The sequence below is a fragment of the Haliotis rufescens genome, unplaced genomic scaffold (genome assembly GCF_023055435.1).
Source record: "Haliotis rufescens isolate VD_foot unplaced genomic scaffold, xgHalRufe1.0.p SCAF_40, whole genome shotgun sequence".
Lineage (NCBI taxonomy): Eukaryota > Metazoa > Mollusca > Gastropoda > Lepetellida > Haliotidae > Haliotis > Haliotis rufescens.
In genome coordinates, this window is record NW_025964113.1 from 4022816 (window position 1) to 4044640 (window position 21825).

At 38.0% G+C, this 21825-nt stretch overlaps 1 protein-coding gene across 5 annotated transcripts in view; it reads left to right on the top strand.

The window, feature by feature from the left end:
- Positions 1 to 21825, top strand: part of LOC124139000 (ankyrin repeat and fibronectin type-III domain-containing protein 1-like) — a 217989-nt gene that overhangs the window by 121041 nt on the left and 75123 nt on the right. For 3 of the 5 annotated variants that reach the window (XM_046505949.2, XM_046505965.2, XM_046505958.2), the window contains one exon: positions 8695 to 8802. In XM_046505949.2, the coding sequence (XP_046361905.1) occupies positions 8695 to 8802 (108 nt within the window). Of the gene's footprint in view, positions 1 to 8694; positions 8803 to 14401; positions 14811 to 14831; positions 16449 to 21825 lie in introns of those variants that run through there. The other 2 variants (XM_046505983.2, XM_046505975.2) reach the window with 2 other exon arrangements.

A 21825-nucleotide genomic window follows, 5' to 3' on the forward strand; every position in this document is an offset into this window, starting at 1 on the left:
ATCTGAATCTCACTGAAAGTGTAGACTCCATGCAATTCCATGAAGTAGCAGAAGTCATGATCCTCACATCATCGGATCTTGGGCAGTCTGAAAAAACAGAATTCTGGAGCTCTGGGCATGCATGTACTGCATATCTGGTAATGAGGATCGATAGACACTGGAGCAACTCAATAGAACTGGGCCAGTCATGTCTAGGCAGACCGACAAATGTAAAACAGGATATCATCATCACCACTTTCCAATTTCCCAAACAGGTAATTAAGATGTATCTACTTGAGAGCAATGACCTCTTAAAGGGTCTCTGGTGAGTGAAACTTTGACTTAGATGTGCCATTTTTGAGGCGCCACAGTAGATTCCTGGAAACTGCTTTGCTAACTCCATTTCCTGTGTGCAGATATTGTTACTGTGTTGCAGGCAACTCAACATATCATAAACTTCAAAAGCCTCAAAGTCAATTCAAAATATCTGTTATCACATGAAAAATTATATTTATTGCAAATCTCGAGGGTCAAAATTGGTTCTGACTTTGTTTATCTGGAGTCAAAGAATGGAAAGATCCAGATTTGTAACTAATGTCAAAGTGAGTGAGTGAGTACGGTTTTACGCCACTTTTAGCAATGTTCTAGCAATGTCATGGCGGGGGACACCAGAAATGGGCTACACACATTGTACCCATGTCAGGAATCGAATCAGGGTCTTTGGCATGACGAGCGAACGCTTTAACCGCTAGGCTACCCGACCGCCCCAACTGATGTCAAAGGTCATATGTGGTACTGTTTTGTCAACTGATAAACTCGCTTCTTTATTAGAATGAGTTTGTTGTGTATAAAACTGCATTGCAATATGACTGCAGTGGGTACATATGAATATGTTCTGAAAACAGATGACAGGTTGATCCATGAAAGGGACATGACTTTAACTCTGTTCTTGTGAACAAAATTTAAGTTAAGTTACATGAAATTGTGACTTTTAAGAAATAACACCCTAATCAAGAAAATCATATTGTCATATTTCTTTTGTATTTGACAAAATATGTTGAAGTCAACTGGTGCGTGGACATATTGTTACCATAATCACCAAAATAATCATCGCTCTTATAAAGACAATATACAAGGCATGAAGTTTTAATCAAGTGAAAGAAAACAACTTTCATTCAAACGTTTATGAAGTTATGGAACAAACTTAGTTAAACGTTGATGAAGTGGTATTATTTGTGAACGATGAAAGTAGGTTCTTGAAAGGGATGAGTTTACTGCCTGTAAATTTATATTGTGAATCAACTGCACTGGGTGTCTTTGGGAATTGTTGCTCAAGTTTGAGGAGCTCAGAAGACTTCGATGCTGCCATGACAGCTGGAATATTGCTGACTGCAACATTAAACAGCATGCACTCCTCCAATAAACAGTTATGGGAACAAATGGTTTTTTAATACAAGTGAAGATCCTGACTGACGTATGCTGAAGATTTAATAATAGTGGCTAAAAAAAAGCTTTCATTCCTTTTCAGATTGTTTATGAATCAGGAATGATGTAAATTGCTTGGAGTGTCTGCTAAGTAGTTGAATCACTCAAGGCAAGCTGACATGTGTCCATCTTGTTGGATAGTCTTTCAGATGCAAACATAGCTTGTCTGTCTTTTCTCTGAATCGTGCAAGTAGAATTTTGTACCAGTCGATCAGATTCCATAATAATTGTCACAAGGATTTGGTCCATATTCACATCCTGTTCCTCCAGTCTAACCTGTTTGGTCTTCTGTTACATGATCCATGGGTCCAGTTGTAAGTTTTAAATTAATTTAACATCATCTGGAGATTCAAGTAGCCCCAAATAAGCTGAATTTTGTTGTTTGATTGGATATAGATGATAATTCTAATGTAATGCAGTAGTTTTGTGAGTGAGTGAATATGGTTTTATGCTATTTTTAGCTATCTTCAACACCAAACTGGAAACACCGACAATGGGTTTCACACATTGCACAGATGTAGAGTAGTTGTATCCCCCTCATTTATGTAGACATAAACATTGTTTTTTATTTAACATATATAAAGCATTTTCCTTGTACCGCAGTCTTAAGTGAGGGTTGTGTGGTCACAAATGGTTGTCTGGCTAAATGTGTGTCAAACAGTGTGAGGGGTACAAAAGGTCTTCAGCAACCCATGCTTGCCGTAAAAGGCGACTATGCTTGTAGTAAGGGGCGACTTACAGGATCGGGTGGTCAGGCTTGCTGACTTGGTTGATGCATGTCATCGATCCCAATTGCGTGGATTGATGCTCATGATGTCAATGACTGGATTGTCTGGTCCAGACTCGTTTATTTACAGACCGCCGTCATATTGCTGGAATATTGCTGAGTGAAGTTAAACAACAAACCAACAAACCAACTAACCAAACAGTGGGAATCAGTGCTCATGCTTTCTGGCACTGGCTTGCCTGGCCCAGTTGTCATTATATACAGGCCATTGTAATGTATCTGGAGTGATTCTGACCAAGGCATACATCAACTGTCACTCACATTGCAAGGTCCGGTCCAGCTTCATCAACCTGTGCGGGATCTTTTGGTGTAATGATGGCACGAATTGTATCAAATGCAGATGTGGATGTTTAAGAAATAAGCAACGAGTTAGAGTTGTTTATCGTACGTTTATGCACGCCACATGGTTTATTCTCCCTGCAGTGTTTTATTGTACGATCGATAAACAGCGATCCCGAGTCATTTATTTCTTATATGAGATATCAACGTAACATGTTGCCTCTTTAAGGATGTTAGTAAAAAGTACACACTTTAAAAATATTTACACATATTTAAATACTGATGACTCCCTGACAATTTATCTGTATTTTTTCTCCCAATATGGATTGTCATATCTCTCTCACTTTTGGAAATGATCGTTCAGCCATTCCATTTATCTATGTTGCCCAGTTAATCTATGGTACAACTCACTAGACACTCCCCTTTCAAAAATAACATTGTCAAATTTACGACGTCATCAAGTTGCGAGCACATGTTTGAATCTCCAGAAGTGACGTCATGATAGAACAATGTTTTAATAAACCATGCTTCGTTTTTCATTGTTCTTTGCGATTTATTACGTAGCTATCTTATATTCAGAAGTACGCATGCCCCGTTCATTGGCTTATCAGCTCTTCATCATGACAAGAGCCTGATGATAATCATGATAAACAAAATGTGACTGAAAACAAAATGTTCCTGTCTAGTGTACATAAATCATTAATCATTGCGTGGAAGTGATATGCCTTGCTCCTGTCACAGTGTACATTCTTGAAACATCATTACTGCAAATAAACAGAGATATTTGAATGACAATTTGAATCATCATTCAGAAAATGTACTTTTGATGTAATTGTCCTTGTCAACATGAAATGGAATATCATGTGTCTGTCAGATGACAAAAATGTCAGATCAGTCATTCAGAAATATGTGAAGCAATGCCCTGAGCAAAGTGATACAGTATTTAACAGCATATTGATTCAAACTTGTTATTCAGATTCTGTGTTGGCAGGCCACAACTCTTGCAGACATATTTAGTCTGTTGTGTGGTAGCCAGACATAGTCTACTGTGCAGGCCACAACTCTTGCAGACATATTTAGTCTGATGTGTGGTAGCCAGACATAGTCTGCAGTGTGGTAGCCAGACATAGTCTGCTGTGCGGTAGCCAGACATAGTCTGCTGTGCAGGCCACAACTCTTGCAGACATATTTAGTCTGATGTGTGGTAGCCAGACATAGTCTGCAGTGTGGTAGCCAGACATAGTCTGCTGTGCGGTAGCCAGACCTCTCCTGTGCGGTAGCCAGACGTATCTAGTCTGTTAGCATTTCATTTTTCAAAATCCCTTTTACTTTAGTGACAATGGCCCGGTTAAAATTGCAATGGCATGATTGAAATGTTCCCTGTGCATGAAGGGTACAAAATAATGTCTTATAAATTCATCTTTTAAATTTTACGCTGTTTCTTTCATGCTGATTGGCTGAAGGGGTAGTCACGTGATCTGGTATTTGGAGTTCGCACAACTGTGAACGGACAAAAAAGTTCACATGATGTGAACAATTTTTTGTGAAATTGATTGTGTAAACTCCTTTCCTAGGTATCCCCAAATCCTCGATCGGTGTTTACGATCAACTTGTTTTCCTGTTTTCTTTTTAATCCCTGCATTTATCAGCAATATAATTATTTTAGTATTTTTGTCAGGTCCTATAACATTTCATCTGACTTATAAATAAATAAATGCTTTGGTTCTGGTGTTTGATGTCGTCTAACTAGCTACTTGAAACAAAATGGATTGTCCTTACGGTGATTTGGATATGGAATGGCTATCTATCCATACTAATAATGCAAGTGAAGAAAATGAATTCTGCAATATTCCTGAGGTGAACGAAATTGATTTATTGAGCAATATTGACTATCGGGGAAAAAAACCTCCGAGATTTTGAGAAACCAAGACACAGCAAATCTAAAATGAAAAACACCAAATTAATAGGCTCTGAAAATGTTCAATGGTAAGACAAATAAAATGAATCTAGCTTTAAAAAAAATAAGACATAAAAAGGTAAGGAAAGAAACCTAATTTAAAAAAAGCCCAAACTTGCCTACCTGTATTACCGATTAGTCATCGAGGACAAGAAAATACCCATAGACGGATCTAATTACTATTCTGGTTTCTGAGTTGGCCGACTATCTCCATGCATTCTAGGCCCAAGAAGCGGCAGCACATGAGGAGAATGGGGCACAGAAATGAAGCTGGTCATACAGTAGGTCCATCTCAGGTGACAAGAAACACCAGCCAAGTAAAGTATTACAGCACAAACTACAAATCACAATTTCTGACACAAAACACACAAGTTTCAGAGCACTCCGTTCAATCCCCACCAGTTCATTCCACATCGTCCGAATTGGTTTGCAATTATCCAAACACAAGCAACACATTCATAAATCAGTGATATTCCCAATTTGTTAGTGCCATGGGAGGCTTCATACGTCAGGGTATTTTCCATAACTGTTCCATAAACTTCATTTTCAACAGCAGTAAGTATAAATTTCATCCCCATGCTCCCGTTCGACTCGAAATGCACTGCTTTGCAAACTTATGTGATGTCATATATAATTAACCACACTTGATGGTTGACCTTGCCTCGGTGCATAGAGTCATGCTTATGATTTGATTAATCCCAAATATTGTTTGTCAATGTGTTCAGATAATAAAATTAAGTTGATGTTGACATATTTTCAGATTATGTAGTATATATTCAAAGAACTATTTTTCGTTGCGTAACTGAGTATGACTGGGGAAACGTATGTGACCAAGAGCAGGCAAATACCGACAAAATAACATTGTTCCAGTGTTCTCCTGCAAAACCAGAGAACTTCCAATTTAAGCAAACATTGTTACGATATTATTCGGCAAGACCAATAAACTACAAAATATGGAATTATAAGAATTGAACGTCAGTTTGGATGGGTTTATTGAAGTGTAGTATATTTGCAAGCTCGGAGCTTCACACAGTTTAACCAGCGCTTTTATATCGTTCACACTTCAATAAACCCATCCAAACTGACGTTCAATTCGTATTTAAACAACAGTACCTTGGTAAATGAAGCCAGTTGTAAATGTGCTTTCACACAAGGAAACATGACCAAAACATTGAAAATTTTGAACATACTTAATGCACAATATGGAGCACAAAATAACATTGGGCATATCAATCTCAATGAAGAGGGATGGAGCAGTTTCTCTGAAATATGACTGCTTCTTATCTAGCCTTAGTGAAATGATATTCCCAAAGTTAGCAGATGGATCAAAAGTTTTCATCTAGTGGGCACACTTACATTCTAAAGGGCACTCTGAAGCATCTTTATGAGTGCCCTCTGACACAGTTGAAAACTTGAGAAAATATGCATTTCTAGCCCTGTATTTATATGGTAGGCAGACACGTCTAGTCTGATATATGGTAGCCAGGGACATCTAGTCTGCTATATGGCAGACAGATGGTGTTGCTACATTATAGTAGCTACATATCCCATTATACAAACAAGAGTTAGCTGTATCTCTTCCAGGACAAATTAGAGGCTGAACATAGCTGACTTGCTTCATTATGACAGACAGACATTTCTCGTGTGTAGCATGATGAACTGGCAGTAAGTATCACTGTATTGGGGATCCAAACACTGCTTATTTTGTTCAGTCGATGCCAGAAATGGCTATCCTATTGATGCTGTCTGCATTTCTGGCAGAATCTCACGACTTCAAGGCTGGATTAGGGTTGGTGGATATGTCTGGCGTCCTACGATTATGGCACCAAGAGGACGATAAGTACATACTCTTGGACAAGACTATGGTGTAGGCCATGTTAAGTTGGAGGATTTTTCAACATAGCCACATAATCATTATTCGAATGCTGACAAGGCACTGGTTTGGGAACTAATGGAATGATGATACATGTAAATCTGGCATACATCCTTCTGTCTAAATGTCATTATGAGAGACTTTTACAAGACAAATACTTATTCCTCATGGCAGTAGTGTAGCCTAGTGATTAAAGCATTTGCTTGTCACACCGAAGGCCAGGGTGTGATTCCCCACTTGGGTATAATGGGTGAAGCCCATTTCTGGTGTCCCCCGCCTTGATATTGCTGGAATATTGCTTAATGCGAGGTAAAACCAAACTCACTCACTCACTCTCTCACTTAATTCCTATTGAAATGATATGACCTCACCATTCAGTTGATACATAAAACCACCCTTTTTCACTTTTTTACAGATTTACTGACCTTAAAGTTAGAAGATTTCAAATTAATAAAATCTTAAACAGTATTTTGAATCAAATCAGCTTTTTAGTCATGTTTATAAAAAAAAACAATCTCAGTTGTGTATTTTCAGCAAAATAAGAAATTTCTTAACAATAATCAAAGCTGAAACTCAAACATTGGTAGATTCTCTATAAACATAATGTATAAAAATTTAAAATAAACAAATTCAGTTTGTTTTTTCTTTTGATTTACTACCTAAACTCAGAACTCCAAGTAATAAAACAAGAGTGGATAATTTGACAAGAATCCATATTGCTACAGAGTACTTTCTTGTCCTTTAGAAGAAAGCCAATACTTTATTGCTGCTTGGGAACCAGGCCAAGGGACACATTTGCCATCAAGAGAGCACCAACTCTCCAGTAATGGCAGCCACTGGTCTATACTTGCTTCATTCTGATGAAACCATCATCAGATAGTATGCTCTCAAGTGTATAAAATCATTCACCCTGCTTTAGATTTGTTGTAGGCATGAACTAATTGCCAATAATCTTTTGATGTAGGAGGCGCTAATTAATGTAATCAGTCAATTCAGATATTGTGAAATTCAACACATGTGAAAATAATGAAGGCAAGGTTGCTTCTGTAAGTACACAAGGTACACAAATGGGCTCTTGTGTCTGTAGTTCAATCCATTAACTTTTGCTTGCAAGGAGTTTAGCGCAGCGATGTTCCTAGATCTTGTAATCATGCTCAGCTATGTCTCCTTGATGAAAATGAAGATGTCGCAGGATGGGGTTGCAAAAGAATAAGATCAATCACTTTGATTTGCTAGACTTGTGTTGGGAATTGCAAGGTCAACATCGTTCTAGTTTCTTCTTATTTCGAAGGTAATCCAGTAATGACAATCAACTCGACATCAGCATCTATATATAGCTTTTGTCAATATGGATCAGAATAGAAAGGACGTAAATAACTTTTCTGATCATGAAATGATGCAAGGGATTTCTTCTTTAGTTTTACAAAGTAATCAGAAAAAACAGTCTATATTGAGGAAAGTAGAATATGATATATTGAGGAGTTGAACTGGATACATTGAGATCAAACCCATGGGAATCCTGGGATTCCAGGGAAGTATTGGGAAACTTACTATTAAATGCTGTTACAAAAGAGATTGGGTGCCTAAAATTAATATACGAAGTAGGAGTATTACTTTGATGGGATGATAAATGATTTGTACCTTTGACTTTGAATTTGCATCACTGTCACTTTGTTCACATGGCATGGAACGATGTTCCAGCTGAAGTTAGTTTTCCTACTCTAACAAGCCACTTGCATTACTAGCAGCTTTGCAGATATCAGTCAGATCGTACTGCACCAAAATCACTACAAGCTTCCCTTGGTCCGGCAGTATATGCAGGCACCAAAATCACTACAAGCTTCTCTTGGTACGGCAGTATATGCAGGCATCCAAATCACTACAAGCTTCTCTTGGTGCGGCAGTATATGCAGGCATCCAAATCACTACAAGCTTCTCTTGGTGCGGCAGTATATGCAGGCATCCAAATTACTACAAGCTTCTCTTGGTCCAGCAGTATATGCAGGCATCCAAATCACTACAAGCTTCCCTTGGTCCGGCAGTACATGCAGCTAACAAAATCACTACAAGCTTCTGTTGGTCAGAAATCATTGTGTTAAATCTAGGGGAGACAACCCTGACAACCTAAATAATGGCGGGAAATGTAACCACTACTGGAGTATCCTCAACTAATGTAAAATACAACCAGATAAGAGATAATTCTGGAATGAATTCCATTTTACTGAAGGTGGAGGTGTTAAAGCATTTGCTTGTCATGGTTAATATGTGATATTGCTGGAATATTGTTAAGGTGCATCGAATCATACTTTCTCATTCTCAATGTATATTTTACAGAACACTCTGGACGAAGTCGTGACCGTGACCCTCGAAAACTGCAGCTCAGAAGTGAGAGTGTGGATCGGAGAAAAAGTTTAAAACGTGGGGGATCAGCCCGATCTCGCAGTGAGTGCCTTATTCGGCCTTTTTCTTCATATTTACTTGGCTTACGTTTTTTTTTAAATATTCCAGTTAATCTTTTTACAGTATTTTTTTTAAAGAATAGATGCTAGGATGAGATGTTGTGTGAATGTTAACCTTCTAGCACCTCATAAGGCAGCTTGGGTTGAATACAATTCGAGTGCACAGTGATCCATTGACCAGGTAATAATATAGCGCTTTGAGCATGTTTAATGGTGTGGAATTGGTGCATTAGATATATGTACACATTATTATTATGTTATATTATTATTAAGTTTTTTACATTTCCCAAATTACAATATATGTATCCTTTCCTGGCGTTCCTTCTGTGATATGGCTGGAATATGTTGGTGATAGTATTGGTTGAAGTGTTGGTCATAGTGTTTGTTGTAGTGGCGGTGATAGTTTTGGTTATTGAGTCAGCGTTATTGTCGGCTATAGTGTTTGGTGAAAGTGTTGGTGATAGTGTTGGTTGAAGTGTTAACTGGTGATAGTGTTCGGTGTCGGGAGCCTCCAGATCCGCCTTTGAAGCTTGTCAACTATGTATTTTTTCAATCATAGCACCACCTGCTGCGGATGTGAAAGACAGTTGTTATCCAAGGGAAATAACTCTTCCTTGCTTGACAACAACAGCCATTTCCATTCAGTTGCTTGTTTCAAGCTGCAGAATTTCATCAGAATTCCCACAATCCAAGAAGGTGCCAAACTGGTCTAATCTAATCTCAATATGACAAAAGAATTATAATAAAGACATTACAAAACCGAAAAAGATAAACGCTCATGACGGTAGTAACTGATTGAAGTTTTCATAAAATCTCTCAGACCATTCTGATGGCTTTAGCAGTGATAAGTTGCAAATATCATGAAATAATTTATGTCATTGCCATCTAGAAATTATGTTGATGATACTGCCACCCTATGTGTGCCTCCTTAAGCTGATAGGAAGTGGGTATTCCCTTGTGCTTTGTACATACAGCCAAGGGGTGATACAGGAATACACTGAGTGTTTTCTAAAGATAGTTGTGGTGAAGTACAGTGCCCCTTTGGCGGTCTAGACTCATTGAAACAACATTCAGACTATATGGATATTATACTTAGTGATGGCACGAGAAAGTGAAGATTTGCCCATAGGGTATTTAACATAGTTACCTTGTATCATAGATAACTTCCAAATATGCATCTCTGGGTGAGTCAAGAAAAAATGTGCCTCTTCGAATATCCTAACAAATATATTAAATAATCATATGTAGCCAAATATATTTTTGGTTTAATGAAGAGGTGTAGTTTATATATTCAAAAGATCTAGTAATTTGAAAAGTTGCTAAAAGAAATGTTTTCAAAAGTTCAATTGTTGGAGTTTTATTCGGGAATTAACTTAAATGAACTTTGATCAAATTTTAATGTGTTTTTTTTGCCTCTGCCAATGACATGAACGTGAAAATATGAACCCATGTGCCGTTTACAAATGAAATAGTTTTGTCTAAAAGCAACCCTATGTCAATATGCTTAAATTCTTAAATTCTTAAAAGGATATTTAGTGCTGTCTCTACACCATTATCTTTATGAAATGATTCGGTTTTAAGTGTCTTTAGGAAAGTGTATTTGTTGACATGTATGCTCTGTTGCCATGGTAGCTAATTAATTGATGTCACCAAGGCCATCATTGCCCTTCCTTTACTGGCTCTGAGTACATCATCTCACAGATAACAGGATTATACACAAGATGGGAGATAACATCCCATAATTTCAGGTTGCGTCTGTATGTCACTATTGTATTAGTCCAGTTATGGCAAGTAAGTGCCAGGTCAGTCTGTCGGAGACAGCGATGATGTACAATTATAACATGAACACCTGACACATTATCTTCACAGCACTGAATTCTATTGGTTAACATTTTAATCATTTCCTTTGGTCTCTTTACTAAGACAGGAAATATTAATCATTTTGTGTTGTATATTGTCAACATTTAAAGAACTACTTAATTTTTGAAGTGTCGATTTTAGATTAATTTAAGACACCAAAATAAACCCTCTTTGTCATAATACTTAAACAAAAATGCAAGCAATAACATGTTCATTTTTAATAAAACAGAATTTTGTATTTGTGTAAAACTTAGGGTAAGTTCAGCCATTAAAAATGAATATGAAATATTTAAAAAAAATTTTTATATCACATTTTCTTTTACTGTATATCATATTATTCCTTTTGAAAATATTCATGATGCTGCCAAATAATTTCTAGTTTTAAACATGTTGGATACTTCTCAACAAACAAATTCTACATGTATCTGCTAATTTCCTAACTTCCTACTTTTCCATACAAATACAATTGTGAATGGAAATTTACTACAGCAGAAAATCTAGGTAAAATATGACAAGCAGACATGTTATTGTGAAAGTTCAGTTCATGATCTGTTTACATGTGTATCATCTGCTGGCTGAAAGACTCCTGCTAAGCCATCACCACAACTAACATGTGTGAAACATAAACACCATGCCAAACAGCTTGGTAATATCACATACAAGTCTGTGGAATAAAAGTAATCACTGTGGTATAGTCATCCCTGTGAAAGCTACAACATGGTATATGAGTCCCTGTGTAAGCTACACCATGGTATAGGTCAGTCCCTGTGTAAGCTACACCATGTTATAGGAGTCCCTGTGTAAGCTACACCATGGTATATGAGTCCCTGTGTAAGCTACACCATGGTATAGGTCAGTCCCTGTGTAAGCTACACCAGGGTATAGGAGTCCCTGTGTAAGCTACACCATGGTATAGGTCAGTCCCTGTGTAAGCTACACCATGGTGTAGGAGTCCCTGTGTAAGCTACGCCATGGTATAGGTGTCCCTGTGTAAGCTACGCCATGGTATAGGTGTCCCTGTGTAAGCAACGCCATGGTATAGGAGTCCCTGTGTAAGCTGCACCATGATATATGAGTCCCTGTGTAAGCTACACCATGGTATAGGTCAGTCCCTGTGTAAGCTACACCATGGTATAGGAGTCCCTGTGTAAGCTACACCATGGTATAGGTCAGTCCCTGTGAAAGCTACACCATAATATGTGAGTCGCTGTGTAAGCTACACCATGGTATATGAGTCCCTGTGTAAGCTACACCATGGTATAGGTCAGTCCCTGTGTAAGCTACACCATGGTATATGAGTCCCTGTGAAAGCTACACCATGGTATAGGTGTCCCTTTGTAAGCTACACCGTGGTGTAGGAGTCCCTGTGTAAGCTACGCCATGGTATAGGTGTCCTTGTGTAAGCTACGCCATGGTATAGGAGTCCCTGTGTAAGCTACACCATGATATATGAGTCCCTGTGAAAGCTACACCATAATATATGAGTCGCTGTGTAAGCTACACCATGGTATATGTCAGTCCCTGTATAAGCTACACCATGGTATAGGTCAGTCCCTGTGTAAGCTATACCATGGTATAGGAGTCCCTGTGTAAGCTACACCATGGTATAGGTGTCCCTTTGTAAGCTACACCGTGGTATATGAGTCCCTGTGTAAGCTACACCATGATAAATGAGACCCTGTGTAAGCTACACCATGGTATAGGTCAGTCCCTGTGTAACTGTGTAAGCTACACCATGGTATAGGAGTCCTTGTGTAAGCTACACCATGATAAATGAGACCCTGTGTAAGCTACACCATGGTATAGGTCAGTCCCTGTGTAAGCTACACCATGATATATGAGACCCTGTGTAAGCTACACCATGGTATAGGAGTCCCTGTGAAAGCTACACCATGGTATATGAGTCCCTGTGTAAGCTACACCACGGTATAGGTCAGTTCCTGTGTAAGCTACACCATGGTATAGGTCAGTCCCTGTGTAAGCTACACCATGATATATGAGACCCTGTGTAAGCTACACAATGATATATGAGTCCCTGTGTAAGCTACACCACAGTATATGAGTCCCTGTGTAAGCTACACCACGGTATATGAGTCCCTGTGTAAGCTACACCACGGTATATAAGTCCCTGTGTAAGCTACACCACGGTATATGAGTCCCTGTGTAAGCTACACCACGGTTTATGAGTCCCTGTGTAAGCTACACCACGGTATATGAGTCCCTGTGTACACTCTGCTGTGGGAATGTATTTCTTTGTGCAGGGTTACCTCTCAGTGGTTGTTGTGGGCAGTGTGGAGCCCCGAGCAGCGCCGAGCTGCATTGTTTGCAGGGTTCCCTGTAGGCTTTCCCAGACCACACAGTTACAATAGCCTACACTCTATTGATAGATGGATGATTTACAGCAGGTATTTGTTACGAGCAGTTTTGAAAATTCGGAAGGTTAATGCTGGCAGTTTGACCTTTAGTTACGTTAAGGCTTAATGTTTTTGCGACTATCAAACTGTATTGTATTTGACCCGCTTGGGTTCAGTTCAACAAGAAACAGTCTGTTCTGACATGTGTTCATACATGCTTAAACTTTTTCTGATACCAGAAAGAAATAACTATATGACTAAGTTCACTAGGGTTGATGTGACTCATTCTTTATTTGATTTTCAGAATAAATGTGCCTTTTTAATTTGGTGGTTAAGTTGTATTTGGCGGTTCATTTCATATGTGTTGACAATTCAGTATTTTAGTGTCCCTGAGAATCTTGGTATCAATTTAGCACTGACTTTGAAGACTAATACATGTTATGCGGTTCACTTAGGACTGTATTCTAACAGCCTAATATACTACTCAAAACAATTAAGGATCACAAGATTCTTTCATGGCATGACAGATTACATCACATTTCGGTAAACCTCCCCTTGATACATTCTCATGGTTCACCCTTGATTTTCATTAACATTTTACAGAATGATCAAACGTCGACATAAGGGAATGTGAGAGGGTAAGGGAGGTAACACAGGTTACCTAAAAACAAAACCCACTGCCAGTATTAATGGACATGAAGATATCTTTTACATCAAAAGGATTTTTAAAGGCTTTGTTTTGTGTGTCAGTCAGTTTTTCAATGTTGAATTTCTCACAAAATTGATCATGATCAATAGGACTGGCCACCATGTTGATGATATTGTAAACCCATTGAGGCTGGTTTGTAATGTTTGGTACGTTAGATTTGTAACATAGCCAATCAAATTGGCAGATGAAAATCAAGGGTGGGTAATTCGAGATTGCGAGAACCACAAGAATGGATCTAGGAGTTAGTGTAGGTTGACTGTAATGCAAACTCTGGAGGATGGACAGATTAACAATAGTTATATGGTCGATCCTTAACTTTTTTGTATAGTATATGTCAAAATATGTCGGAAACTACAACAATACCACTGACTTATCAAGACTAGTCTTTTTATATTGTAATCAATATATTAACTATCAGAACATAATGTTATAAAAAGACCCATCTATTAATCACCAATAACTGCTTAAAGGACTTGTTTCCTATTCAAGTCATGTCTCTGGCCTGAGCTGATTATAGGTCAAGGTTCAGGGTTATGTCACGATTCTGCAGCTTCCAAGCGGAACTGTCAACCCACTCACAGAGCTGACATTGACCACACAGATGAGTGGACGGACAGACAGACAGCGGACATGATGATGAATAAAGATGACCTAGGTCAGCCAACGGGGACAATTTAATGTTGGAATGTGTGAGCGGGGACTTTGTGTATATGGGCATGGTTGAGGATAGTTGACGCTGTTGGATAGGTGGTTGTATGACATACGACAAGGATAGCCACAATGAAGACATCAGACATATGGCGATTTTATGATGGAGACAGCATGATTATTGAGGAATAACAAATGTCATTGTATGTCCTGAGTACTTCCCATTGAGCAGATGGATTTATTGAACTGGCGACTGATCATATTGCAAGTTATATATCAGTTTGGAGATATGCTAACAAACATGAACTCAGATGAGAACACAGGATTCATTCAGTGCAGTGTGTCAAACAAACACATATAATTCCTGTCAGGCGTGTGTCCAGACAAGAACTTAAAAGTGCTGCTTTCAAAGAGTTTGGGGTAAGATTCAATGCCCGTCTTGTTTATGAGAACGCAGAATACACACAATCCAAGATTGTTGATGGGTGGGGATTGTCTGCTGAAAGCAAATACTTCATTCAATTACGTTTGTGACTGCACTGGTTGGACATTAGGGACCAATATATTCCATTTTCGTTCTAGGACTCGTGCCCTGTCAGTGTGTGCACATAGCCCAATTGCATGGGCGTATCATTTCTCATCCTCTATTGCCTCTGTTCAATACTCATTTCTCTAAAATGATATCCAGGTATTGTTACATCAGTGAGTAAGTTTACCTCACTCTAGGGTATTTCATCCCATGGTCGGGATCATCGTCAGTGTTGCCAGGATTGTCTAAATGATAATGACTCGATCAGAACACTTGCAGGTTGAGACACCATTACCCAAAGGACACTTGGAGGGAATGAATACAGGGAAGAAATCTGTCCTGATTCTAGTTGTCTGTCTAGAAGGAACACGATCTGACTTGATTGCGTGATCCCCACTCCTGACTTTTTGCTCCTCTCTAAACGATTGATCTATGGTCTATTGATCCCTGGCAAAGCACTGGGGGTGTTTTATGTGAACATAATAGAGGCGGGTCTTACAGCTGGTGTTGGTAGCAGTAACTGTATGGGTGGTCAGTTTTATTAACCTTCATTGAAATTACCCCTTGGTGTGTTCCTCACTTCAAATAAATGTTTTCATAGGCTCGAAGTGTGGACAGAACGTCATGTTTACGGAAGCTGTGATCTCTCAGATAATGCCTGTGGAATAAATTGCCAAAACATATCAGTTTTGCTGCATTGTTTCAGCATCGAGGAGACTTATGTCAACAAAACAGACAGGTGTCGTTTGTCACTCGGGCAGGATTATTGGAAAATTAGTTGAATCACTTAGGTAACGAGATTGTTAATGTGATACTAATGAGACTGTGACATGAGGGCACTGGTGGTTTCGGAAAGTGCAAATCCCCATTTTCTGCGGCGTGAATAAGGGTGGAACGTTATCTCATTCAGGCCTTGACTAGGTGTGCGATCTCTTCTCTAAAACCAGCCTGTGGAACAAATGGTCATGACATGTGACTAATACTGTGAGGTGACATATCAACAAAACAGCACTCAAGGAGACATGTAGAACAATTATTGCTATGAGACAGGTGTGTGTGATAACAAGCCATGGAACTATCTTGTTATTTTCCAAGGACTACGTCACCAGTGGATGGTGTGAAATATGGAACATTGGAACATAGATTTGACACCATAATGCAGATTTATTAAGTACACATAATAACTGTTATCAAGGATTCATATGATTTATCCACTGGATTTATTGTAGGCTTTTATTTGAAGAGAGCGTCCCACAAGAGATTAGCTCTATCTGTGAGGTCTGAAACAGGGAAATGTATACTAAGGTATCACAAGACAGCGAAAACAGAAGACTAGAAAATATGTTCAGTGGTATTGTGTGAATAGAATTGACATCTCAAAATGATGCAGCGTCACACAAAGTTGCAGGAGCTATGCCGCTCAGCGTCATGGAAGATACGAAAGAACTCTCTCTCTATCTTGTCATTGCCTCGGAGCGGAAGCTCGACAGAGATTTCCTGTCAGGAAGCAGCCCCGCCTTCCAAGCCTCGTAAGTAGGAAACATCATGTAACATAGATTGACAAGTGATAGAAGTTATCAATTTTATTATCTACTGTTGTAATCCTACTGTTTTTTTTGTTTTGTTAAGCAGAAAGTTGATTTTAGTTCCAGTCATAATCAACATACTGACAGGTGTTGCTGAAAGTAGTGATTAATTATCAAAAAATATATCTGATTTAATGTTTTTTGTCTAAGTGTTTTTGTTAAAGAGAAAGGTAATTGTAAACATATTGACAAGTATTGCCGAAAAGCAGTGATAAACTATCTACCATATTATTTTAGCAATTACTTTCTGTCTGTCATAAACAGAATATTAATGTACATATCTTGGACTGGCATGAATAGCTATTTCAAGAGAAGAATAAAAATGATATTGCTTATTGGTTTATATGGGGAGAATATGCCCTATATGCATACTGCATTGTGTGTTTAGCTTTTCCTAAACCCTGTGGTAATCCTGTGGTAATCCCGCAGTATAATCCCTGCCAACCATAACATGTCCCCCTGCACCGACCCAGGGTCGCAGTCAGATAGTGTACAACACTAACACCAGGGGAAACACTACTTGTTGATTGTCATTGTGGTTTACCATGAACTACATGACTTATACATTACTATTGACTCCTTGCCTAAGGAACTTCTACACTACTCAAAACAAGTTAAGGAACACCCAATTCTTTCATATTACTATCGTTAATCTGTCATGCCATGACAAATTAACATATAGTAACATGTAAGGGTGGTCCTTAACTTGTTTTGAGCAGTATATCAGTGTTGCCATAAATTAATAGAAGCTCGAAAACTTACATCTGGTGTCATTTTCAGAAAATCTGTCCATAAAAATGGATGTTTGAACTGTGTTCAAAGTATTATCTAGGTTGATAAATGTTTGAAAGGGCACAGGAAATAAGGTGGGATTCAGGTATTGTTTGTGTGTAATGAAAAGATGCCACTTTAAAATACTGTAAGTTTCAGAAAATAGATTAAACCAGTTCTTATGTGGCTTGACATTTCAATAGTTTCACTTCATCTTTCCGGACGTGGTATTAGTTTCTCCAATTGATTACATATAAGCCTGACACATGTCACATTATTTACCTATTTCTTCCATTGATAACATGAAGTAGTTTGACCTGATGCTGGACAAGTTAAACCAGAGGCTGACAGGGTGAACATTGATCTGCACTGTCAGGCCAAAGCAAAGACACAATCAGCTAGATGAGGCTAAAAATATATGTATTTCCTATTCCAGTCCATCTAAAAGTGGTAGGTAGGTGAGGTTGTTATATTTTTATTTTATTTTTCTTTGATAAATGATGACGCCTGCTTTCAAATGAATGGTTCTTCGTAGTGAAGTGCGACAAATATATGCTTGTTTCATAAAATACGGACAATACTGAGATGCTGAGAAGCCTATTGTGCAATGCCAGAAAAAACAAGAAAAATGGTTCAGGGTCGGATGCTTTAGATCAGAGTCGGTCGAGAAGCCTGAAACATATTTTAATGGAGAGAATGGTTCCTTGTGGTCGGTTGTCAAAGTGCCTATGTTCTATTTTCTACTGCCATTGTGACCAGCTGATTCCCAGTCTGTAATCAATGAATCCACACATTCATGGCCTTCTGATACAGGACTTTCAAAACTTGCTGTGAGACTACCTATCTTAATTTCTGTAAGGGAAACCTTGATATGACATGGGAACAAGTGACTGAAACTAGCACACTCTTAACAAAACACAGTATTTTTAAAAAACTTTGTTTCAAAATTCAAGTTGCTTCATGCAAACATAGAAACCATTAGCCTAGCCTTGTTGAGATTAGTAGAAGAACTTGCCCCCATACTTATATATAGATATACTCAAAATATACAAAACAGTACAGTCTAACTGGAGATTGACATTTCGTCCTATAAACCATATATATAATTTTACTTTGTGATAAAGATTTCAGTTTATCTTACTGAAGAATTACATTCATTCAAAAAAGTCGTTGGCAGTCTCTAGGTGATAGTGGCATAGAGATAAATGACATATAAACTTCCATGTTTCAAATTTATGACAGATCTGGCATCCATGTGATTCATGCTCTTGTTATGATGATATAGATCTAAATCGTAATGGATACTGTTAAATACCCACACCTGTGCCCTGTGCCAAGATGATTGGACTAAACATCCTTCCTCTAACAAGGATAACTGTGGAAATAATAAAGTTTTGTGAGAGAAAGAAATATAAGATCATTTTCCTCTACTGTAAGGAACAATGACTCCAAACTTTCATTTAAAGAAGTGTATTAACAGAATATGTTGATTCTGGAAATAAGGATAATGGTGGTCTATGAACATTTGTATGGTGAAAATTGGGAAATGATTAAGTTATGTAGCTATGAATTATAATTCAATTTAATTTATTTGCTGATGGGGAGCATCAAGTGCATGTTTCAACAGGGTTTTCTGATTTTAGTACATATAATTTGACCTTTAACTCCAGGCTTGGGTAAGATCCATCAAAGCTGTTATGGCATAGGAGACCAGTGTTGGATGCAGGGTATTAAAGTGATGTGATGAATCACATCTTGCTGTAACAAAATTGAGGAGCTGATCAAGGGATGTAAATATGACTGACCTTGTTAAATTTGTACCTTAGGTTTTTCATGTTTTGAAAATTAATTCTCTGAAATAATTAAAAAGTTTTTTTTCTTATTTTTAAACTTGAAAGGCTTATAACTCTGTTATTCTTGTTTTATGACTATTCGTGGCCAGTGTGCTAAGATGAATGATTACAAAACATAATTGATGAGAGGTGAGTTACATGGGCAATTGAAACATTGTGTTAATGACGTATGAATTCAGGATGTTGGTTTGAAACAGTTTGTGTCTGTAAGACTGCTTGTTATTTTCCTCAGTAAAGACCTTACAGAGAGCCATAGAGTCACACTGAAAGGCTGGTAGACCTCAAGTAACACAAAAATCATGTGTCCATGTTGTCGTCCTTATGTGTTCATTGTTATCAGGTGAAGAAAATATCATTTACCGTCATTAAGGCTCTAAGTCAAAATGGCTAAAGGCCCTATTGTGAATTATTGTTTTTTATTATTAATATGACATTAAAACAAATTCACATGTCATGTTCATGGTGGGGTGTGAGGGATTTATCCTCCTGAGAAATTTAATCTCTCCAAGGTGGGATACATAGTATTTTATCAAGATCGTATTGACCAATCAGATCTCATCATTCTGATATGGCGGTATGATAATATTTATGATTGATAACTCAATAACCATTGACCCTATTCTGTCCATCTTTTCAATCCAGGTTTCACCATCAAAAGCTTGGTCAAGTCATTCCAGAAATGTTATTGTAGACATTTAAGTGATATTTAATAATGACACGTTGCTTGTCATCATGATGCATGATGCTATCTCATACTATGACCTCTACAGGGAGTTTTCACACCTCCGTTCTCACTGGCACTTACTTTAATGGGTCATCTTGGCTTGGTGACTTGATTGACAGCATGGATCATTGCTCATGATGCTGATCACTGGATTATCTGGTCAAGGCTTGATTGTTTACAGGCTGCTGTCATATGGCAGGAGTATTGTTGGCTGAGGCTGTGTGATTGGGTGGGTGCTACCGATAGAGCAGGAGGTGTTTGCCCTTTTCACGAACACCTGGTGTCATCCCTGATTTTTTGTGATCCGTTCATGTTATTTTTTCAATTTACACTCTAAGGAATCTGTTTCGGCAGATATTCGAGACTGATTATTCTCTAAAGTTGATGTCTTGAATTTGTATACATAGAGTACCAGATATAATTAAATTCCCACGCCAGAGGCCCAATGACCAAGGGTTGATAACTAAAACTAATTAATTTTTAAAGACACATTTTGCCCTGTTGCTCCATAACCTCTTGTTTAATTACTGTCAAATTGTACACGTTTCTCCTTTACTGGAGATGCTTGACAGTTTTATGTTCTTTGACTTTGGTCATTTTTAACATGGTTTGGCAGACATATTGAATTGACGATTTTACTAAATGTTATTTGTGTATGTAAATTTATCTTATATAAAACTTCGAGACTGTCATGTAACCATGTACATGTGTAGCGCACCAAATAGCATAACACATCAGGCAGCAACTGCTTCTCTACTCCTTCTGCTACTAATAATACATTGCATATATGTAACTATATACACACATCTGCCCGGGGAAGGAGGGTCATTGGTTCGATCCCCAGCAAGTTGGTACTTACTGTTACCCTTCCAGGAACTCGGCATTAAGGGCATGAAACAAGGAGTGAAACATTGCCAACCATTGCCAACATTGCCCCAAAGTCATCACTCCTAGTGGGATGTAGAATATAACCTAACGTGCTGTACAGAAGGAAGGTGTTGTTTAACACGGCAGTGTTTCACAACATCTTGCTTTTAAATCTGAGACAATCAAACAGATGACTTATATTCACCCTGACAAGCAAGGTCATTCTGCACTTCCCTTCTCCTGCTTCAATCTAGATTGGGTCAGTGTGTCTCTATAAAAATCAATTTATAATAAGAGCTTGTAAAATGGAAGGTGGCAATCCATGTGACAAACCTTGGTAAGCTAAGTGATCCACTGCATTAGGCTGGTGACGTGTGCGATCACTGAAATGTCAATAACATCCAAATGACCAAGTTTCAGCGACACCAACAGGCAACAGCTGACACTTTCCTTTCGTCATTTGCAAATATTTGTGGCCAAATTCTAGAAGCTTTTGTGGAATAATTTTCAAAAGATTCATTTCATATTTGTTCTAGGGCTGTGTAATTGCAGAAATATAAATATCTTTGCTTATTTATCAAAGTATTGTCATTTGTCATCTAGAAGCACAAAATAAATAAAAAAGATAATTAGGAAACTACATACAGTAAACTATGTTTATAATAAACACGCTTATAACGAACTGATGGATATAACAAACTTATTTTTGGTCCTGGACATTCGCTGTATATATGCTGTATATGTGCTTATGAAGAACTACGGTAACAATAAACTAACATTAGTGGTCCCTTTGAGTTCGTTATAACCATAGTTTACTGTATTGTAATATTGCATATGAATTTCAGTTCGGTATGTATTAAATCATAAGCAAATTACTTTGTTTCTGGTGGAACATTTTCTTTTCATATCTTTTTATTGTCAAACCAGTGGTGCTGCCATACATATTTACATGGCCACATACATTTTCAAGACAGATTGCAGTTTGAGTGCACCTAGTTGATTCCAGTGGGGCAGTCACCGAACAGGGCAGTATTCCATCAACATTTGAAGCACTTCATCCTTACTGATTACAGGATTGTAATACCATAACCTTTAGTGACAATGT